We start from the raw sequence: 21,110 nt of genomic DNA, 5'->3' as shown, positions 1-21,110 counted from the left end.
CCTTTGCAATAAAGGCCAAGATACCATTGGCCTTCCTGATCACTTGCTGTACCTGCATACTATCCTTTTGTGTTTCATGCACAAGTACCCCCAGGTCCTGCCGTACTGCGATACTTTGCAATCTTTCTCCATTTAAATAATAACTTGTTCTTTGATTTTTTTTCTGCCAAAGTGCATTTTCCAACATTATACTCTATCTGCCAAATTTTTGACCACTCACTTAGCCTGTCTATGTCCTCTGGGGCAAAAATGGATTTTGCTTCAATGACAGTTTGCAGAGAATTGTTCTTCTAACTTCCCCTTTAATACCTTTTATGAGTATTGAATTTAGTGCTCTCTTCCCACGATTTCATCGACCAGCTGAAACAAGTGATCATTATTTGCGCTAAAACCCTTCGTAATCAGTTCACCCCTTAATCTCTCAGCTCTACTGACAAAGCCTTCACTTCTCAAGTCTGTTTTCTTGCCCGTAACCCGGCGACTCCGGTAATACCCTAGTGACTTTATGCAATACCCTTTCTGTTGCTTTTATTATCCTTTCCTATACTGGGGTGCTGAAAAATGCACACAATACTCCCAATTGCAGCCTCATGTCAGATGTGTTTCAGTTGACAGAAAGGGACAGGTTAATGACCACAAATTTTGGTGATGGTTTAATTGCATAATCTCAAAATTAAAGTTGGTTTTACTTTTCCCAGAGCAGACTTGGAACACAAAACGTGTCAACGTATTCTGCCAATCATTGGATGGATGAGTCGATGTCAGCCCCTGACTTATAATTGCTAATATGAACAGCATTTATAGGGACATGACATCCAAAAGGATTGGAGAGCAGTTGTTAAAAATAGTAAATGGCAGCATAGAGACCAGTAAGTGGCCATAAAAACAGCCGGAGAAACAAACAAACAACATTAAAGAGAAGAGAAAGCAGCATCATAAAATCCAATCAGGCCACTATGGTGCAAAAGGGGAATAGCCATAAGTGCAGCACAAGTTGTAAACAGGCTTGGAGATGATAACTATTAGAATGGGACCAGTCTTCTTCTTTTGTATGGTAGAAGCAAAGCAAATCAAATGTCAATATCTAAATGAGATATCCAGGCCAAAGCTTATTGCATAACATCTTGTAGGCTGCCTGCAAATTTCCGCTGAGGGCAATGCTCAATGATGTGCTCCAGGGTCCGATTAGGAGCTCCACAGATGCTTTAATCTTCCATGTATGGAGATGGTGGCAGCATCTACCATGACCGGTTCTGAGGCAGTTGATGGTTGTCTACTGTTTGCGTGAAAGGTTTGATCCTTCAGGTTGTACTGTGGGGTCCTCTATAAGGAATCCATTCTGTATGTCACAGTTCTTCCAAGCATTTCGCTTGGCTGTATGATGACAGCCTTCTCGTGGCCCACCCTGTTACGTGATCTTAGATCGCAACTAATGTCATCTCAAAGGACACCGAACGTGTCGTTAAATCGACCTCCCGGTGATAGTGGTAAACCAATGGGACCAGTGGGAGAAATCAAAGGAATGGCCAGAGAATATTACAAGGATCAGAGAGAAAATGATCATAAAATCCTGAAAGACAGCTACAAAAAAAACTTGGAACACCGAATCAAGCATTTAAAAAAAAACATTTTTTGTCAAGTTAAAAATAATCTTGGTCATCAAAATGAACCCTGTCTGATGTATTGAACATTGTATTTTAGTAGCTGTAAACTGCTCAACTGGTTGGTGTTTAGCAGCATGACTAAACACCAACAGTTATGTCCCTGTTGCCAGGGAGGTGGTTGTGTGGCGTAACTATACCACATAATACATCAATCTGGAAGAAAATTTGTCACTGATAGTTCACTTAAAGCCATCCATTTGAAACAAATCAGAATCTTCAGCTGTCAGCAGGTTGATTTGACAGTGATAGAGACATGGTTTTGTCTGTGCAAATGACCCTAGAAAAGGCTAACTAACCTATATATGTTTTTGAAACCATTAAATGATTCAGTTCAGAATATAAACAGCCCATGGTCACCAGCAACAGTTCCTACCCTCAAATAAAATTTTTTAAAAAAGAATAGGAAAATGACTATGGAAATTTTTACTAAGACAGTCACAGCAAACCACCCAGCCTTCAACATAGGCACTGGATGGAGAAATGTTGCTGATAGGCTGCACAGTGGAGAGAAAATAAAAAGTGGTAGGAGTTTTCCGAGGTCAAAGCTGACTGCCTCAATGTTATTTTTCAGTGGCTGGCCATGTAAAGGATGGACATGAAGATAGATAGATACCTTGATTCAAACAAAATCAAATTGAATAACTGGTTTATTTTTGCATAAATCTTTTTTGAAGCTAATTTAGAATACTCCCTTCAACAATCCAAATAAAAAATCATGCACTAGTCACTTTAATGTAAGTTTATGTTTCAGTAATGGGGAGAATTAGTTTTGATTAAATCCACATGAATGGTTGACCACCTCTTGCAGATTGGGCTTGTGAGCAAAGCCATTTGAAAAGTAAGACTTGCTGAGTTGAGTGGGCAGTCTTGCCAAGAAGTTTAGGACTGGCTTTATCTATGTGACTAGATGAGAATAGTTTAACTATTTAGTGTTGTATGTATTTATTTCTGAAGATTCCTATGGTGCATTCCATGAGGAGCAGCATGATGACTATGCATAATCATTGGTGGCAACTACTGCGTCTCCTTGCTATTGCTGCTAACATTCCATATATGAGAAAAAATTAATCCATTCTTTTATTTGTCAACTTTTTATTTTGTAGACTAGTTAATCTCTTGTGATATTAATTATGGGTAATTTTTAGAAATGGAATTGAGCAGTTGATATGTATTTTTAAAAGTTTGCAGTTACAACTTTTGATTTGTTACTTATTTCAACTTAAGTATTCACTGGTGTGAAAATATAATGGCTGCCTTCCGTGTATGTTGTAAAGAACAAGCTTGCATTCATAGCATGCCTTTCACCTCCTAAAGTGCTTTACAGAATGTAATTCTCTGGTTGGATTGGTCGCTGTTAGCCATGTGATTAGCAACCAATCAGAAACCTTTCATTCAGGCAGACACGCACATTTTAACAAAGACTGCTGTAATACTCATTTATCTCAGGTGCGGGAGTGATCCTTTGGTGTAATGGTAGTATTCCGGCCTCTGGGCCTGAAGGTGCTGGGTTCGAACCCCACTCCAGACAGTCACGGCGAGTGGAGTCGGGGCTCTGGCTTTGAATTCTAGGTTAACATCCAGCGGGATGTGGTTGCCCCCCCCCCCCCCCCCCCCCTCTTATCATATGGGTTGTGAGAGCCCATAAAACCCTCCCGCTGTATAGGACTGACCACCCTATCAGCTGGTATAAAGACAGCTATGGCCATGGAAGGAACGGACTGTTAAGTCAGAGTTAACAGTCTGACGCGGCCAGTCAGACTGTTAATCAGCCTGCAAATTCTTCCATTACTTCACACTATTCCCCAAAGGAACTGCAGGAGTTCCTCAGGGCAGGGTCCTAGACCCAACCATCTTCAGCTGCTTCATCATTAGGTCAGAAGTGGTGATGTTCGCTGATGATTGCACAGTGTTCAGTTCCATTCGCAACTCCTCAGATAATGTCGTCCATGCAGCAAGACCTGGACAACATTCAGGCTTGGACTGATAAGTGGCAAGTAACATTCATGCCACACAAGTGCCAGGCAATGACTATCTCCAACAAGTGAAAGTCTAACCACCGCCCCATGACATTCAACACCATTACCATCGCCGAATCCCCCACCATCAACATCCTGGAGGGTCACCATTGACCAGAAACTTAACTGGACCATAAATAACTGTCTAAAAGAGCGGGTCAGAGGCTGGGTATTCTGCAGCGAGTATCTCACTTCCTGACTCCCCAAAGCCTTTCCACTGTCTACAAGGCACAAGTCAGGAGTGTGATGGAATACTCTCCACTTGCCTGGATGAGTGCAGCACCAACAACACTCAAGAAGCTCAACACCATCCAGGACAAGGCAGCCTGCTTGATCGGCACCCCATCTACCACCTTCAACATTCACTCCCTCCACCACCGGCGCACCGTGGCTGCAGTGTGTATCATCTACAAGATGCACGGTGGCAACTCGCCAAGGCTTTTTCGACAGCACCTCCCAAATCCTCTACCACCTAGAAGGGTAGCAGGCCAATGGGAACACTACTACCTGCAAGCTCCCCTCCAAGTCGCACACCATCCTGACTTGGAAATATATCGCCATTCCTTCATCGTCGCTGGGTCAAAATCCTAGAACTCCCTCCCTAACAGCAGTGTTGGGACTACCTTCACCACACGAACTGCAGCAGTTCAAGAACGCAGCTCACCGCCACCTTCTCGAGGACAATTAGGAATGCCCACATCCCAGGAACAAATAGAAAAAAATGTGAATAGCAATTACCTTTTTTAAAAGGTACAACTAGTCTTCACATGAGGTAAATTACAAGAGTTGGTTTTAGTAGGGGCAGAGTTTTCTCCACATTCCTTTAATTTGCAAGAATCTAATCCAAATCAAATATGCTAGTCATTAAACTACTTTGCATGGGGTTCTCTTGGTATCCTTTGCTTAACCAACATGACAAAAAATAGATCAAGTGGTCATTCATCTGATTGCTCTTTGTGGGACCTCGCTTTGCACAAATTACTCCTGTATTAATTTACATGCCAGTTATCTGTACTTCCAAGTAGTTAATTGCATTGTGGGATGTTTCTGAGCATGTGATAAGGCTCTTTGTAAATGCAAATTTACCTTACCCCCTCTTCCTCTTCCCTTCCTTCCATCCCTGTATGGAAGCTTCTCCCTCCCTGCTTTTGGGAAAGTATCTGGCCTCCACTCAGCATCTCTTCCCAATGCCATGACTGAAATTGATAACTTGTCAGGTGAGGATATGCAGATGTGAACTCCTCTAACTCAGCAAGCTGGGACTTAAATTCATTGCAATGCAATATCTTCCCATGTTGGAGGTATATTAATTTAAAATATGTTAATCTCTGTGTTTGTTTGCATGATATCCATATTCTTTGCAATACATAGTGGGTTTATTTTTATATGGTTTTACATTAGATTCCTAAATTCCATATCTGCTATCTGGTAATTGTGCTTTCATCCTGCTTTGTAATCTGGGCCTACAATAAGGGTATGGTTGCATCCCATTAAAACTCCTCTATTCCCTCCCCCATCTCAAAAAAACCCTCTACATTTTTTTTATAATGCAATTAGAGTGTCTCTGTTTTAGAAGCTGCAAAGTGTATTCAGTAAGCCTGGGTTAATAACTTGAAGATCTGCCTCTAGAAGTGCCTTTCTAGGTCTGACATTAATTGGGTGCTGTCTAGCATTCTGCAAAATGAGGTTAATCATGCTTAGCAATATAGCGAACATATTCCCGATTATCAATCTGATTATTTTAAATTAAATTATTTATTTTGTTGCTACTAGGCCAATAGAGAATTACAACAGAACACAACTTGCATCAAGTAGAAAAATGTATGTACATCATCTGATATCTTTGTCCATAGATCGGGTCCTGAATGTATTACGAGAATGTGTCATGTCTTCAGTGGAGCAAGTCTTGGAGTACACACTCAGGAGGTTGACAAGTGAATTACAAACTGTAAGTATGACAAATTCAGCTTCATCATTTCTGCTCAATACTGAGTCTGATCCTGTAACTTTCTGTTTATACTGATGTGTAATTAGCATTTCTACTGTAGCGGCAACTGGTATCTAAAGTTATGCAAATGGCATTTAATAACAAATTGGTAGCTTAAATATATGGCATTGAATTGGATTTTCATTGATGCTAGTGATCTTCTGTGATGTAGCTCCCAGTAAGTCGCACGATGTACTGTTTTATAATGTTAGCAGGGTCATGCCATGTAATGCACAATGCATTATTCTGCTGCTGAGGTGGATCTGTGTTTAACCTGTCCCTTTTGCTTTAAGACTACTAAGTCATATTGCTATATGTAAACACAGTCTAAGCTGAGTCACTGTTTAATTGTTGGCTGAGGAAAGTTTGTAGACTGAAAGATGCTTGTCAAAATTCAGCTCCGGGTTAGAAAAACAGCCAGAAGTATATGCCTTTCTTTCACTTTTTTAATGTATTTATTTTTGACACTTTTGAAATTTTATGTCTGAAGCATGACGAATGCCTCAAGCTTGTAAAGAAGGAAGAAAAACTTGCATTTATATAGTGCCTTTCAGGATGACCCAAAGCACTTTACAGCCAATGAAGTACTGTCGTAATGTAGGAAACTCGGCAGAAAATTTGCACACAGCAAGCTCCCACAAATAGCAATGAGATAATGACCAGATAACCTTGTTTTAGTTGTTGGTTGAGGGAAAAATATTGGCCAGGACACCGAGCAAAACTCCCTTTCTCTTCTTTGAAATAATGCCGTGGGATCTTTTTTTGTCAACCTGAGAGGTCAGCCTCAGTTTTATGTCTCATCTGAAAGAAGGCACATCCGACAGTGCAGCACTCCCTTATTGCTGCACTGCAGTGTCAGCATAGATTTTGTGCTCAAGTTACTGGAGTGGGATTTAAACCCACAGCAAGCCAAGAATGCTATCAATTGAGGCAGAGCTGACACGGCGTTCAGTTTTGGTCAATTAACCTCAGGAAGAATTGACAGGAGTACAGTGCAGATTTACCAGAATGATACCAGGGCTTTGAGGGTTAAATAATGAGGACAGGTTGTTTAAACATGGTTTCTATTCCCTTGAGTTAGAAGGTTGAGGGATAACTAATCAAGATGTTGATAAAGGGATTTGATAGGGTAGATGCAGGGAAACCCATTCCTCTGGTGTGGGAATCAAGAACAAGGGAGGGCATAAGCTCTGTTAAAACTAGGCCATTTAAGACTAAAATCATGAAGTACTTTTTCACACAATAGGTGGTAGCAATCTGGAACCCTCTGTCCTAAAAGACTCTGGATGCTGGATCAATTCACATTTTCTAGATCAACTGCGTTCTGATTGAATGCCTCAAGGGGCTACATGGTCTACTCCTGTTCCTATGAACTCTAAATATATTCATTAGGATAGACTTTCAATACAATGAAAATCGGGCAGGTTCTTTAAAAGGCATTTGATCTGCCCCATTAGATAGTGAAGATAAAAATCTACCCCAATGTCTACACATCTATTGTGTCCTGCATGTTAAATGGTTTAAAGAAAAATGCTAAATTCATAACGATAAAATGATTATGCCTAGGGAAGTGCTCTGTTGAGAATCAGCAGTGTAAATGAAAGCTCCATGTGATCGGTATTGTAGATTTAATTACCAAGGCACCAGGACTAATCAAGATATTGATAAAGGGATTTGATAGGGTAGATGCAGGGAAACCCATTCCTCTGGTGTGGGAATCAAGAACAAGGGAGGGCATAAGCTCTGTTAAAACTAGGCCATTTAAGACTAAAATCATGAAGTACTTTTTCACACAATAGGTGGGAGAAATCTGGAACCCTCTGTCCTAAAAGACTCTGGATGCTGGATGCAAGTTAATTTCCCTTGTGAAAACGAAACCAAATAATTTCCACTGGGCTTATTTGTGCTAAATACAGTTCTCTAGTACCTGTAGAATGATATGAGTGATAGTCTGCAATTGGAATCCTTGAGGAATTGATGTTGAGTGTCTGTACTTTGAAAACTTTATTTTTGCCGTGTCTCAAAATATTTTTTATCAAGATCGTAAATATTTTGTGACAGGAAGTGTGTGCATTTTAAAGCTACAAAAATATCTGACCTAAAAGAACTAATTAAAACTGACAAACTATCTTACATCTTTGTAATCTGTTGCCAAATTTTGACATTTGAGCATATTTTGGAAAAACGGATGCCCTCTTATTGAAAATTTTTTTTTGACTTGTTGCAAATTAAACCTAATACTGTCGTTCTCTGGGGTTCAAAATGTTTGGCAGATGCCTATTTTAATCCCATGCTAGATGCGTTGTTATAAACGACACTGTCCGATTTCTTGCATGTTTATTTATCTGTTGACTTGATGGTGCTTGGGGAAGATCATGGGTTGTAATAGAAGATCATGGGTTCAAGTCACACTCGAGACTTGAGTACTAAAATCTAAGATGACTCTCCAGTGCAGTACTGAGGGATTGATGCACTGTCAGAGGTGCCGCCATTCGGATGAGATGTTAAACCGAGGCCCCGACTGCTCGCTCAGGTGGACGTAAAAGATCCCATGGCACTATTTTGAAGAAGAGCAGGGGAGTTACCCCCGGTGTCCTGGCCAATATCACATTGCCGTTTGTGTGAGCTTGCTGTTTGCAAATTGGCTGCCGCATTTCCCACATTACAACAACGACTACAGTTTTTTTTTTAATTCACTTAATTGGCGGTAAAGCACTATGGGACATCCAGGGTTCGTGAAAGGCACTATATAAATGCAAGTCTTTTTTTTCTTTCACATTGCGAGATAATTCTGTAATTTTGTAGTGAATTGTAAACATGTCAAAAATGAGTCAATTTTGTTCTGAATAGTGAGCAAGGAAATCGATTAATGTGTACCTTATTTGAAGATATATTTTTTTAATTAAAGTGGGAATTGAAGAAAGCTTAGGTGTGATTATTGTTTTGTTGTGCTAAGCATCGGTCATTGAACAAGTAAGCATCGAAGCTCATTTTTTCCATCTTCATTTTTCTAAATCCACTGTTTCTCCTTTATTTGAGGTTTTGGATCTCGACAGATGTAGTCTCTACCTCGCTGTGATGAGTGAGATAGTGAAGACACTTTCAACAGTGGGCTGTACGAGAGGCTCCTGCATCTGGAGCTACATCTCTTCACTAACGCAGGCTGCAATTCAGCGTCTGCAGGCTGCCAATGATGATGAGGTATTCTCTCCTTCCATTCTAATGTATATTATCTAATATACCAGACCACTTTTACAGCCCCCACCCCCAACACTTTCTCTTTTCCCCCTGCCCCTTTTCTCTTTCTATTTTATTCATAATACTATGGTCAGTACTCCATTGAACGTCCTCTTCAATTCGTCTTAAACAGCAAATCAAGTCATCATAGAATCTTACAGCACAGAAAGACTACACTGTTTGACTACACTTCAAAAGTACTTCATTGGCTGTAAAGCACTTTGAGACGTCTGGTGGTCATGAAAGGCGCTATATATATGCAAGTTGTTCTTTTTTAGTTTCAAGCAGAAATTGGCATTGGACTCTGAGATGTTAGGGTCAAACAGCTAATTGGAGTGTGAGGTCACCATGTTCTGCAACTTAGTTCTATCTGAATGGTAGTAGTTTTAAGATTGAAGGAACTCAGACCTGACATCAGTTGACAGTCCTGAAAGTTTAAGATTTGTATTTGATATGAGCTTCTACTTAACAGTGCAGCAGGCACCAGTGAGCAACCTAAATGTAGCAGAATTAAAACTAATAACACTGTGGTGTTCCATGCTGGGTATTGTCTTTGCAAGTATGGTTAAGAAAATTAGGTAATGGTTTAGAAATCCAAATGAATAGATGGAAAAAACACCTTAACTTTCGGCACATCATCGCCCATTTAGTGCCCATGTAAGCACCGAGTTTCAGGCTATCGCCCATATTTGCTGAAAAGTGGAAACTAGCGCCCGATTATCACCCATTTATGGCTGGCACAACTTTCGGCATACATGAATGAGCTGCATCACCCAGCCTATTTTTTTGTGACAAATATGATGTAATATTCGTGCAAGGCTGAGAATACTGGTTATAATGAAAACTAGCGCCTGATTATGGCCCAGATTATCACCGAGTGCTACATTCGGCATTTTGCCCATAATTCGCCCAAATGATTGCTGGCCTAAAAAGATGCTGAAGAAATGCTGCAATCACCTGACCTTAACTCGGCACTACGGACGCCATTTTGTAACTCGGGGGATCTTTATTAAAAGGCTGTTTGAAGTGCTTGTCAGGAGAAACAATTTGTAGTGATTTTAAGGGTGTTTTTGACTCTTGCCAATCATCTAATCACATTTGTATTTGTTGAGGACAAATTAAGGGCATTTATAGTGATGTGGCCTGTAATTTCTCAACCAGTATTGATGACTAATCACATGCTGCAGAATAGAGATGGCAGAAGGTTTATGAAGAGCATTATATGCCCAAAGAGGTAGCAGACTGCTCACGAGGAGGTGGAGACGTTACACCCAACACATAAGCGATCATACCTGGACTTGTCCGATAACATATGCGTTAGAAGGCTGCACTTCCGAAAGGTCATCGGTGAGATATGCCAGCTAATTAAGGGAGATCTGCAGCCTTCCAGCACCATCAGGACCGCACTGCCCGTTGAGGTTAAGGTTCCTGCGGCACTTTCCTTCTACGCATCGGGTTCCTTTCAGGCCTCAGCTGGCGACATTTGTGGTATCTCTCAGCACGACACATTGTTGCATTCGACAGGTGACTGAAGCCCTTTACGCACGATGATAGGACTTTATAACCTTCCTTATGACCAGGGAGGCACAGACTGAGAGGGCTTTGGGTTTCTCGAGAATAGCAAACTTCTCAAAGGTGCAGGGAGCAATAGACTGTACGCACATTGCCCTGCGAGCACCTTTACAGAATGCAGAGGTGTTTTGGAACCGAAAAGGATTCCACTCCCTGAATGTGCAGCTCGTTGTCAACCCCAAGCAAATAATCAAGCCAGTGAATGCAAATTTTCCAGGGAGCATCCATGATGCGCACATCTTGCATGAGAGCACTGTCTTTGACCTGTTCAAGAGTCAGCCACAAGGTCACGGTTGGATGCTGGGGGATAAAGGATATGATCTTGCCCGCTGGCTCATGGCCACCCCCACCCCCCGTAAGCCCCAGACAGAAGCCGAGAAGCGCTACAACGAAAGCCATTTGGCTACATGCAGTATCGTCGAAAAGACAATTGGAGTTCTGAAGATGCCTGGACCACTCAGGAGGCAACCTTCAATACCACCTTGAGCAGGTCACTGAGTTCATTGTGGTGTGCTGCATGTTGCATAACCTAGCTATCAGGAGAGGACAACAATTGCTAGAAGTACTAAGAGATCGATTGCACCGGGAGGCCACTTGGCCAGGGCTAGGGATGGGCAGGAGAACTGATAGTGCCTCCTGCCCGCCCCTAGCCCAACAAAGGAGGCAGAATAAATGCAGAGAATTTTACCTAAAGGAGCCCAGCAATACAGGGAGGAAGAACATCGCCACGCTCTCAAACTGACAGAGAGACCTACATCAAATGGGACTGTTGTTGCAGACTGGCAGCGCTACTGCTCATGCACGGGCATCACCAGCAGACTCCACTGCGCATGTGCAGACGTCCCGGCACATTTTCCAGCACAGAACGCTGGTTCCACCCCCGACTCGACTGGCCATGCTGCGCGACTGCAGTGAAGAGTGGCCAAAGTGGCAAAAAAAATTTTCGACACACCTTGGAATGTAGGTAAGCGCCGAAAAATGGGCTCGGCCAAAATTGAGGCCATTGTATTGATGTTTTACCTTACATTATTAGAAGACACTTCACTTACATTATTAGAAGAACTTAAATAAAAATGTTTAATAATTGAACATATCATTTTTTTTTAACAAACATATATAACACACCCCCCCCCCCGCCCCCCACCCCCCAACAGTCAACAACACTTTTAACAGAACAATACGACATCACCCTCCCACCATCCCCGACAGTCAACATTCAACAATTTATTTTTTATAACAACAATATACAGCCCCCCACCCCACCCCACCCCCCACCTGCGGCCACGCTTCCCTCCTGTACCTTGACCCCCACCCTTGTCGTAGCCCCCCATTTCCCATGTACTCCCCAAGTAATGGGACCAAGACGTCTTGCAGCAGAGCACCTCAAGACCTGCTGCTTGGGTGGGGGTGGTGGGGGGGGGGGGTGTGACGCCGGCAGGATGACCTCAGTGACTGGAGGAGAAGACGTTTGCGAAGAAATGTCTTCCGAGTCAGAAAGAAGTTCTTCCTCCTGTCTCTCGCATCTGTCGTGCTGGTTGGTGATATGGCCCTTGGGGTGCAGTGCTGTATCCCGAAACTATTGCATGCCGCAAGGCATCGACAGAGTCGGTCGTTCGCCCCATTGCCGCAACTCTCTGCTTAATGCCTTCCGTTACTCGTGCGAACATTGTGGCAATGTTGCCAGTCAACCCACCAAGCGCCTGAAGGAGCTCTCGACCGATGTCGATGCTCGCCCTCATGACACCATGACCTCATTTACATCTGCAGCGCGTGCCTACCTCGCCGACTCAACCTCCGCGGGGTCAGTGTGGGCACTGGACGCCTTGGAGTGGCCTGCTGCAAGCCGCTTAGCCCCACTACTTCATCCGTTGAGGATGACATGGCCACAGGCCACAGATGACAACTCGGGCTCTGTTTCGTCCTCCTCCTCAGTTTGCTGTTCGTCACCCGTGGTGATGATGACCTCCAGTGGTACAGGTGTTGGTGCAGGGGCCTCCCTTTGCATCTGGGGAGCTGGAAAACATAATTGAGGTTATTAGAAGAGAAGGGGAGACATGAGAATGCTTGCGCTGCCCTGGCATATGTACGAGGAGCAACACTACTGCAATAAATGTGAATGAGAGACGTTACATATGATTAACATGAGAGTACAGAAGCTGCATGCATAACATTACATCATTCATATATTATAATGAAATGCCATTAAATCACTTTAATTTACCACCGCTTTACACATTACTCACGTGGCACAACAACGGGATCTGCACCACCACGGGTGGCGGAATGATTATGGGTGCCCACTAGTGCTGTGGCTCCAGATCGGTTAAAGGGTGCAGCTCAGCAGGCCCTCCTCCAGTCCGCCTCTGCTCCGTATGATTCTTAGATATCTTCCTCTGCAAACGTGACAAGAGCATGGCTTAAGCTAATTGACTAGGTAATATTATGGAAACACAACAGATATTGTAATCCACAATTAGTCACCCCACATTCTATTCATCCATAACTTTAACATTATATGCTAATACGGTTTGTATCCACAATGGATGCATGGTTAGAACATCTACGTTCAGCAAAAGTATTTAATAAGATTGTGTTTATGAACTAATGCTTGACACCAAACATCTCGCGTACAATCTCCGGGAAAGGCCCCATCCACGGACCATGCCATTCGGTGCCTGAGGGGAGGTAGGCGGTTTATTTGAATCGATAGAGGTCCCCCGGGAGGGGAATCAGGACCGCTGGTGAGCTCGGTAATGACAGGACTGCAATGGGAGGGGGCACCTTGTCCATGGGCTGTGCTCGGAGACCTCCATGTGGCCGGAGCTAATGTCCCAAAGTGTCCCAGGGCAGACAGTGAGCTTAGGGCAGCTCCCCCCCAGTCCAGGCTGGGTCACTGTGTGAGTGACAGCAGCCGGAGAGACTCTCACAGTCTGGGTAAAGCTGACCAGATCCCTCAGTGCTCAGTCGTGCCCCATCCAACAACGTAACCAAAAAGGAGACGGTGCCCAAGTTAAAGAGTTGCTCACAGCAAACCAAAGTGGTAGAAATGCCAAATGTTTACGGTCTGTCTGTTTCCAGTCATTCCTTTAAATAATAATAATCAATACTGTTGATTAAATGTAAGGCATCTCAGCAAAATTAGATTTAAAGGACGCAAGTTCCAAACCTAGTCCAAATCTTAGCAGGAAAGCTACCCAAGGTTACCCAGCTAAATTACAATCCAGCAGATTTACATTCTAATTAATGAGTCAGTGCATCATTACATTACAGTGCAACAGTTCAAATCCCCTGGGACGACAGACACACCAACGTTAGCGTCATCGACCAGACCAACATCCCCAGCATCGAGGCACTGAACACATTCAACCAGCTCCGCTGGGCAGGCCACATTGTTCGCATGCCTGACACAAGACTCCCAAAGCAAGCGCTGTACTTGGAACTCCTGCATGGCAAGCGAGCCCAAGGTGGGCAGAGGAAATGTTTCAAGGACACCCACAAAGCCTCCTTGATAAAATGCAACATCCCCACCGACACCTGGGAGCCCCTGGCCAAAGACCGCCCTAAGTAGAGGAAGTGCATCCGCCGAGCACCTCAAGTCTCATTGCCAAGAGCATGCAGAAATCAAGCACAGGCAGCGGAAGGAGTGTGCGGCAAACCAGTCTCCCCACCCACCCACCCCTTCAATGACTGTCTGTCCCACCTATGACAGAGACCGTAATTCCCGTATTGGACTATTCGGTCACCTAGGAACTCATTTTTAGAGTGGAAGGAAGTTTTCCTCGATTTCAAGGGACTGCCGATGATGATGACAATTTAAAATGTAATTAATACTTACTCTTGCCGAAGCAATCAGACTATTCCACCTTTTGCGGCACTGGTCTGCCTCATGCCTATCGTGGGCCACTGATGATACTACGGCGGTTAATTAGCCCCACCTATTTTCAACCTCATTAACGATGACCTCAATGTCCTCATCAGAGAAGGCTTTCGCCCTCCTTCTCCCTGACAGCTCCTCCTACTGCATGCTGCTATCGCTGGACATTTTTTTACCCTCCACAGACAGCTTTCTTCTCTCTCCTTCTCTTTCTCCCTCTCTTTCAGTCTTCTGAGCATGTGCAGTTGACCCCTGAACTCCCGAATCGCGGGAAAAGTTCTTTGCTGAAAAGAAAAACGCGCATGCGCACAACGGCCATTGCTATGGATGTCAGCCTTGCACGACTGAATACATCGCTAAGGCCCATTTCCCATCGCTAAGGCTATCGCCCAAATTAAAAAGGTGAAACTAGCGGGTTTTAAAATGGGCGATATTCCAGCGATCCTAAAAAATAAAAAAAAGCACTAAGGCTGGAAATAGCGACCATTTCTGGGCAATAGCGATCATAGTGGAAAGTCTAACCCCTTGAAACATGTAAAATGCATTGAACTCTGCAAAGCATAATTCTGGCATTATTTATTTGGCTCCTATATTTGGCAATTATTCATTTTGTCTCTGCAGATTTATTCCATCATGTCCTCTTATTTCTTTAAATAAAGCATTTGTAAAATGCCTTACTTGTGACCCCTTCATGGTAAAGAACTTTCCAGCAGCCTTTGTAATTCACCAAGTGACTTCAGTATATTTAAAGCTTTTAAAAAATGTTTCCACATTTAAGAGCGTGAAGTTTTCGCAGTTCTCTGACAATACTGCTCTTAACAAATGCTACGAAATACATAAGGATAGCTTGGGTTAGCTTCCCCTGTGCCCCCCCCATTGCCCCTAATTCCCCCTTTTATTGCTTTGCATCTCCCTTTGACAGCATAGCCAAGATTGGGAAATTGGGAATCATGGGCACAAAGATGCCTCCTATTATGGTATGGTGCATGATTACATTTTTAAAATTTTCATCAATGTGCAAAAACACTTTGGGGACGAAATTGGTGACCTTACCGCCCACTGCAGCTGACATTCCTCTGGTCGAACCGCTCAGTGCCACTTTTGTCATGGCCTGGATCAGGCGGGAGGGAAGAGCCGCCAGGAAGCGCCCGCCGACATCAGTGGATGGCCGATGCGCACAAGTACACTCCCGCCCGCCGAGAGGCCTATAAAGGCCCGTGAGCGAGGAGTCTGGGGAGTTCGTGGAGACGGGAATTGTTTGGTGAGGCGGGAGATTGAGGAGCCAGAGGCCTATAAAGGCCCGTGAGCGAGGAGTCTGAGGAGTTCGTGGAGGCGGGAGTTCGTTGGTGAGGCGGGAGATCGAGGAGCCAGAGGCCTATAAAGGCCCATGAGCGAGGAGTCCAGGGAGTTCGTGGAGGCGGGAGTTCGTTGGTGAGGCGGGAGATCGAGGAGCCAGAGGCCTATAAAGGCCCATGAGCGAGGAGTCTGGGGAGTTCGTGGAGGCGGGAGTTCGTTGATGAGGCGGGAGATCGAGGAGCCAGAGGCCTATAAAGTCCCGTGAGCGGGGAGTCCGTGGAGGCGGGAGTTCGTTGGTAAGGCGGGAGATCGAGGAGCCACAGGCCTATAAAGCCCGTGAGCGAGGAGTCCTGGGAGTTCGTGGAGTCCGGGGAGTTCGTTGGTAAGACAGGTAAGGCAGCTGCAGCAGGGAGGCAAAAAGAAGTAGAAAGAAATCAAAAGGTGACATCACAGCCAAGGAGGGTAAGTGATTGGTGAGTAGTTTTTCTTTTTCTTTATCAGTAAGTAACATTTTAACATTGTTGTTGCCCAGTTAGGTTAATCTAAGGGTTAAGTCATGGCAGGAGAGCTCGAACACATGTTATGCTCCTCCTGTACTATGTAGGAAGTCAGGGACGCTTCCGGTGTCCCTGACGACTATGTGTACGGGAAGTGTATCTGCCTACAGATCATCACGGACCGCATTGCAGCACTGGAGCTGCGGGTGGATTCACTCTGGAGCATCCACGATGCTGAGAATGATGTGAATAGCACATTTAGTGAGTTGATCTTACCACAGGTAAAGGATCCACAGCCAGATAGTGAATGGAAGACCAACAGGAAGAGCAGTGCAAGGAAGGTAGTGCAGGGATCCCCTGCAGTCATCCTAGCATCTTGTGCATATTGGAATCATGGCCCATTTCTCCCACCCTTATCTATGAAACTAGATAAAATCTGTTTTTTTTAAACCTCAACCATGAATCTTCTTAAGTCTATGGTTCTTTCATGAAAATAACCCAAATGTTTCTGTTTTTAAATGTTGATCTTGGGACATGGGTGATGCTGACAGGGTCACATGTATTGCTCATCTCCAGTTGCCTTGAGAAGGTGGTGGTCTGCCTTCTTGAATAGTGATGGTTTGTACAACTGAGTGGCTTGCTGGTCGACTTCAGAGGCCATTAAGAGTCAACCATGTAGTGTGGACTAAAGTCACGTGTAGGCCAGACTTTCCTGAAGTGAACAAGTTGACTTTTTATGACCATTTGACAGCATTCATGGTCAGTTTTTTCTAGTGCTAGCCAACACATTACAAGATTTATTGAGTTCAATTTACCAACTCAGATTTGAACTCTCAACCTCTGAGTTGCTAGTCCAGTACCGTAACCACTCCACTCCTTTAAGACAAAGCGCTTTTAGACAAAGTATTGGTTTGGGCTCCCTCCTTGGTATTTTTTACATTAAAGATGCTATATATATGCATATTGTTAATAAGCTTTGTTTATTCTTTTGTGCGTTTGCTAAAATGAAGTTTTCTAATGTTATATAAATTTAACATGCATTGTGTTTAAATTTGTTGCTATTATCCATCATGACATCTGAACACCTATAGAAGCTGTACAGTTAAGCTGAAGGTACAACACCTTATACTTGTTCTGTGTCACAGATCGTGAAGCTAGGACGACAGATCCAAATGGTGGTTGCTAGGGCTTCTTTAGCTTGGGTCTGCAAGATTACTGCCCAGTATCCAGAGCTGCAGCTTGATTCCCTTGATGCTGTCAAGACACTGGTCAGATCGGTTTTAATTGGTCCCTTCAACCAGAACCTTGAGAAACCTTTCTGCAGTAAGCAAGACAATGGGTGAGTGATGCAAACAATTTAATATTTAAAATGTGAAACTATTGTGCAGGGAAGTTCAGTGTGAATATTACAAATTTCCAGTAAATATTAGAGGGCTGAAATTGCCCCTTCCGATAAGCCTGACAATTATGCCCCCAGGTTCGGTCGGGCCAGTGGCCATCCCTGCTGGCCCAGTGTACCTAACAGAAAACTCTACAGAAGTCGCAGCAGCCCTCCCCTTTAACTGAAGGGTGGGGGGATGTTGTTACACGTCAGCACGACCCTGATAACTGGTCGGGGTGCCCGAGTCGCTGCAAGGGCACTTCTGCCCCGCAGCCACCACAACATCCGCCCCGATCGGGAAAAACTTCAAAGTGCCGAATATCGATGGCATCTCCACCGTATGGGTTGAGGCGGAGAAAAACGTTAAAAAAACGGAAGGTGCGCCCCGTCTCAGGTGGTGGGCAATTTCGGCTCCTAGAGATGTAGTTCAAACCTTAACTAGATTAGGGTTTTGGAGAACTGTCCATGTAATATTAAACGTAACCAGCCTTGGCACTTGGTTGTTTTTCTGCCGTGCTAATTTTTGTCGACATTCGGAAATTTGGAGCATATTCTATTGTTCAAACCTTGGCAGGTCCAACTCAGGCCATGATATTGGGGAGGTGCTGAGTGAAGGCCAGGCAGTTCCTCCATACGCAGAGGGAGGAAATTGGTGGGTGGGACACCTCGAGTCTGCTCATTCCTGTCCCAGCAGACAGCTCGAAGATGAGCAGCATAAATAGTGGTTTGGGAACAGGCTTTCTTGAGTAGGAAATGCCACAAAAACCAAACAAAGGTAAAAGAGAAATCTTGTAGTGACTCAATCTGCCAACCAGATGTTTTTAGTCGAACTGATGATCAGCCAACTGTTCAGAATCTGAGATTTCAGTAAAACCGCGCATGAATATGAAATCAACATTGTTCTCTTTTTATAATTAAATATTCCGAGAACATTATTATTCTGTCCATAATAATCATCCAAATTGCATGTGAATGCTGAGTTAGTGCCAACAGCACTTTATTTTACCTTACCAGAAATAAATGTCAAGTTGTCAACCCACCAGACAACACTCGCCAGAATGGATTGCCGTGTTAAATAACAAAAATGCAATCTATTAATAAACAAAGAGTATGTTAGCAATTAATGTAATCACACAATGACTGCTCTTGTCATTGAAGCTTGCAGCTTTCAAATGCATTTCAAAGTATTATCCCATCTGCTGCAAATTCATCATTTTTTTTAAAGCTTCATCAATCAGAAAGCTGGAATTTTAATAACAAAAAGCTGTCAGCTAATGCGATAACTTAAAGAAGAATTGGCACAGTTCAACCAAATTTGATACAGTGGTTCAAAGAGCGAGTAAGTCAGACGGTTTTGATGTTTAGTCAGATGCACTGTGTTGTTATCAAGGGCTATTTTTTAAAATATAATACTTTAGAGGCATTTATTTTTGTAACTACGAAAACACTTCTGATTTTACCAGCACATGTGGTCTCTGAGGCTATACAAGATATCGAATCCACCTCAGCTCATTAGGTGCACTAGTTTACGGTCACATAATCAAATCTAATTCTGGTTTTATAATTTGGAGTAAATCTGCCATTTTTATCAATGTTTCCATGAAAACAACAAATCTTGCTCATTATGGTGAAAACTTTCTACTCGCTGTCAACCATTTTAATATGATGGTTTTTACCTTTCTCCAGAAGACATTTTGAGAATAAGAAAGCAGCAAATACTCGGCATATAATTTTATCATGGGGCAGGAGTTCTATCCTTGCCTATTTGCAGCAGAGATCTTCAGAATAGTCCAGTTATCCTGCATTTACTGATTTACTATGCTTCAAACCCCTTGTATGAGTTTGATGGTCTAAGGCAATCATCTACTGGCCATTTTTTGTTGGGGGATTGTATGTGGCATGGCAGAAACCTTAAAGATGGCAGGAGTGGAATATTTTAGCATTTTGACATTACACAGTGGTTTTGCGTTTCACTGCCCTTGCATAATTTACACTGATATGAAATATTGGGTTAGTGCTGTACTGCTCCTGACCTTAAAAAGAATGTTATTTTTTTGTTTAGACTTTTAGAGGATGGATCTTCAGCTCAGGGCTGGGGAAAGATATCTACACAGTATGTCCATGATCAGTGGGCCTGCATCTATTTCACTTTGAACAAATTTGAGCAGTCACCTGAAAGTCCAGCCAGTAAGAGTAGTGAACTTTCATTACCTGTTGTCGAAAATCCAGCACTCACTCTCCATGCCTGCATAGAAGCACTTAACATTGTTCCGTCGGACCAAGTACTTCCCGTAATGCAGTGCATGAAGATTCTCATTCCTAAGGTGAGAAAGCTTAAATTTGACAAATGTCTGACTTGTAGAAACCAGGACATTTACTCCTGCAGTAAATAATTTTGCTATATTTTTCTTGAAGATGTAAAATATAGTTTTCATGCTAACACTGACCAAGATTTACATATTTGCAGCTACAGTTGAAGTACTTTTAATCTTCACGGAGGTCTGTAAATGTTCATTCTAGCAAAATTTGTAACAGAAATATTCACAAACTGTAATGCAATTTTAATGTTTTTATTTGAATGCATTTTATTGTGCATTCGAACATATTCTTGATTTATTTAGCTTTATAGGACGGAAGAGTCTCTCTGTGTGAAATCCCTTGATCTAGCTTGGAAAGTAGTCGTGGATCTGAACAGCAACCAGCTCCGTTTTTGGCCTACTTTAGATGCTTACATACACGTTGCCTTTCACCACAAGCTTCTTAGTATAACTGAGGAATGTGGCGTTGGAATAAAAGTGAAGGAGGTAAGATATGTTTTACCATCTGATGTTTAGTGAGACCCACTCTTGTGAATCATTAATACAGAATCATAGAAGCATCAAAGGAGGCTATACGGCCCATCATGCATGTGCCGACTCTTTGAAGGAACTATCCAATTAGTCCAACTCCCCGATTCTTTCCCCGTAGCCCTGCAATTTTTTCCTTTTCAGGTGTCTATCCAATTCCCTTTTGAAAGTCACTACTGAATCTGTGGACCATCATTTCAGGCAGTGCTTTCCAGATCACAGCAACTAGCTGTGTAAAAACATTTCTCCTGATCTCCTCTCTGGTTCTTTTTCCAATTACCTTAAATCTGTGTCCTCCTGGTTATTGACCCGCCTGCCAGTTGGAACAGTTTCTACTTATTTACTCCTATCAAAACCCCTCATAATTTTGAACATACAAAGAATTTTCATGTTCTGCATTAGTGGCTATTTCAGTCTGGTACCAGACGAGATCTCAAGAGTATGGGAACAATTAACTGCAATCCACTTTCCTTAGACATTAACAGCCAATATCAGTACATGGCTTCCAATCTAAGGAAAGCTTTGAGGGTGCAGGCACAGCCAAGCACTAAGACATGAAGCGTAACCAAATCAGCTGTGGTTATTTGGTAACTTTAGATCAAACAAACTTTTGTGGTTCTTGATGATTGCATAGAAAATCTGAGTCCTTTCTGGGACTCGTGTATTGCTCTCTTTTCCTCTTTAATGAAATATTTGTGTCGTGGCTGTAACTCTCCCACCCCATCTTACCAACCATACTCT

General features: G+C 43.1%; 1 protein-coding gene across 2 annotated transcripts in view; it reads left to right on the top strand.

Annotated features, from left to right (window-relative positions):
• Window positions 1-21,110, top strand: part of LOC139272973 (probable methyltransferase TARBP1) — a 246,165-nt gene that overhangs the window by 80,702 nt on the left and 144,353 nt on the right. For both annotated transcript variants that reach the window (XM_070889181.1, XM_070889182.1), the window contains exons 13-17: window positions 5,533-5,627; window positions 8,706-8,867; window positions 17,288-17,481; window positions 19,586-19,847; window positions 20,145-20,327. In XM_070889181.1, the coding sequence (XP_070745282.1) occupies window positions 5,533-5,627; window positions 8,706-8,867; window positions 17,288-17,481; window positions 19,586-19,847; window positions 20,145-20,327 (896 nt within the window). The remainder of the gene's footprint in view (window positions 1-5,532; window positions 5,628-8,705; window positions 8,868-17,287; window positions 17,482-19,585; window positions 19,848-20,144; window positions 20,328-21,110) is intronic.

This window comes from Pristiophorus japonicus, chromosome 9, assembly GCF_044704955.1.
Source record: "Pristiophorus japonicus isolate sPriJap1 chromosome 9, sPriJap1.hap1, whole genome shotgun sequence".
Lineage (NCBI taxonomy): Eukaryota > Metazoa > Chordata > Chondrichthyes > Pristiophoridae > Pristiophorus > Pristiophorus japonicus.
This window is presented reverse-complemented; position numbering and strand designations above follow the sequence as displayed.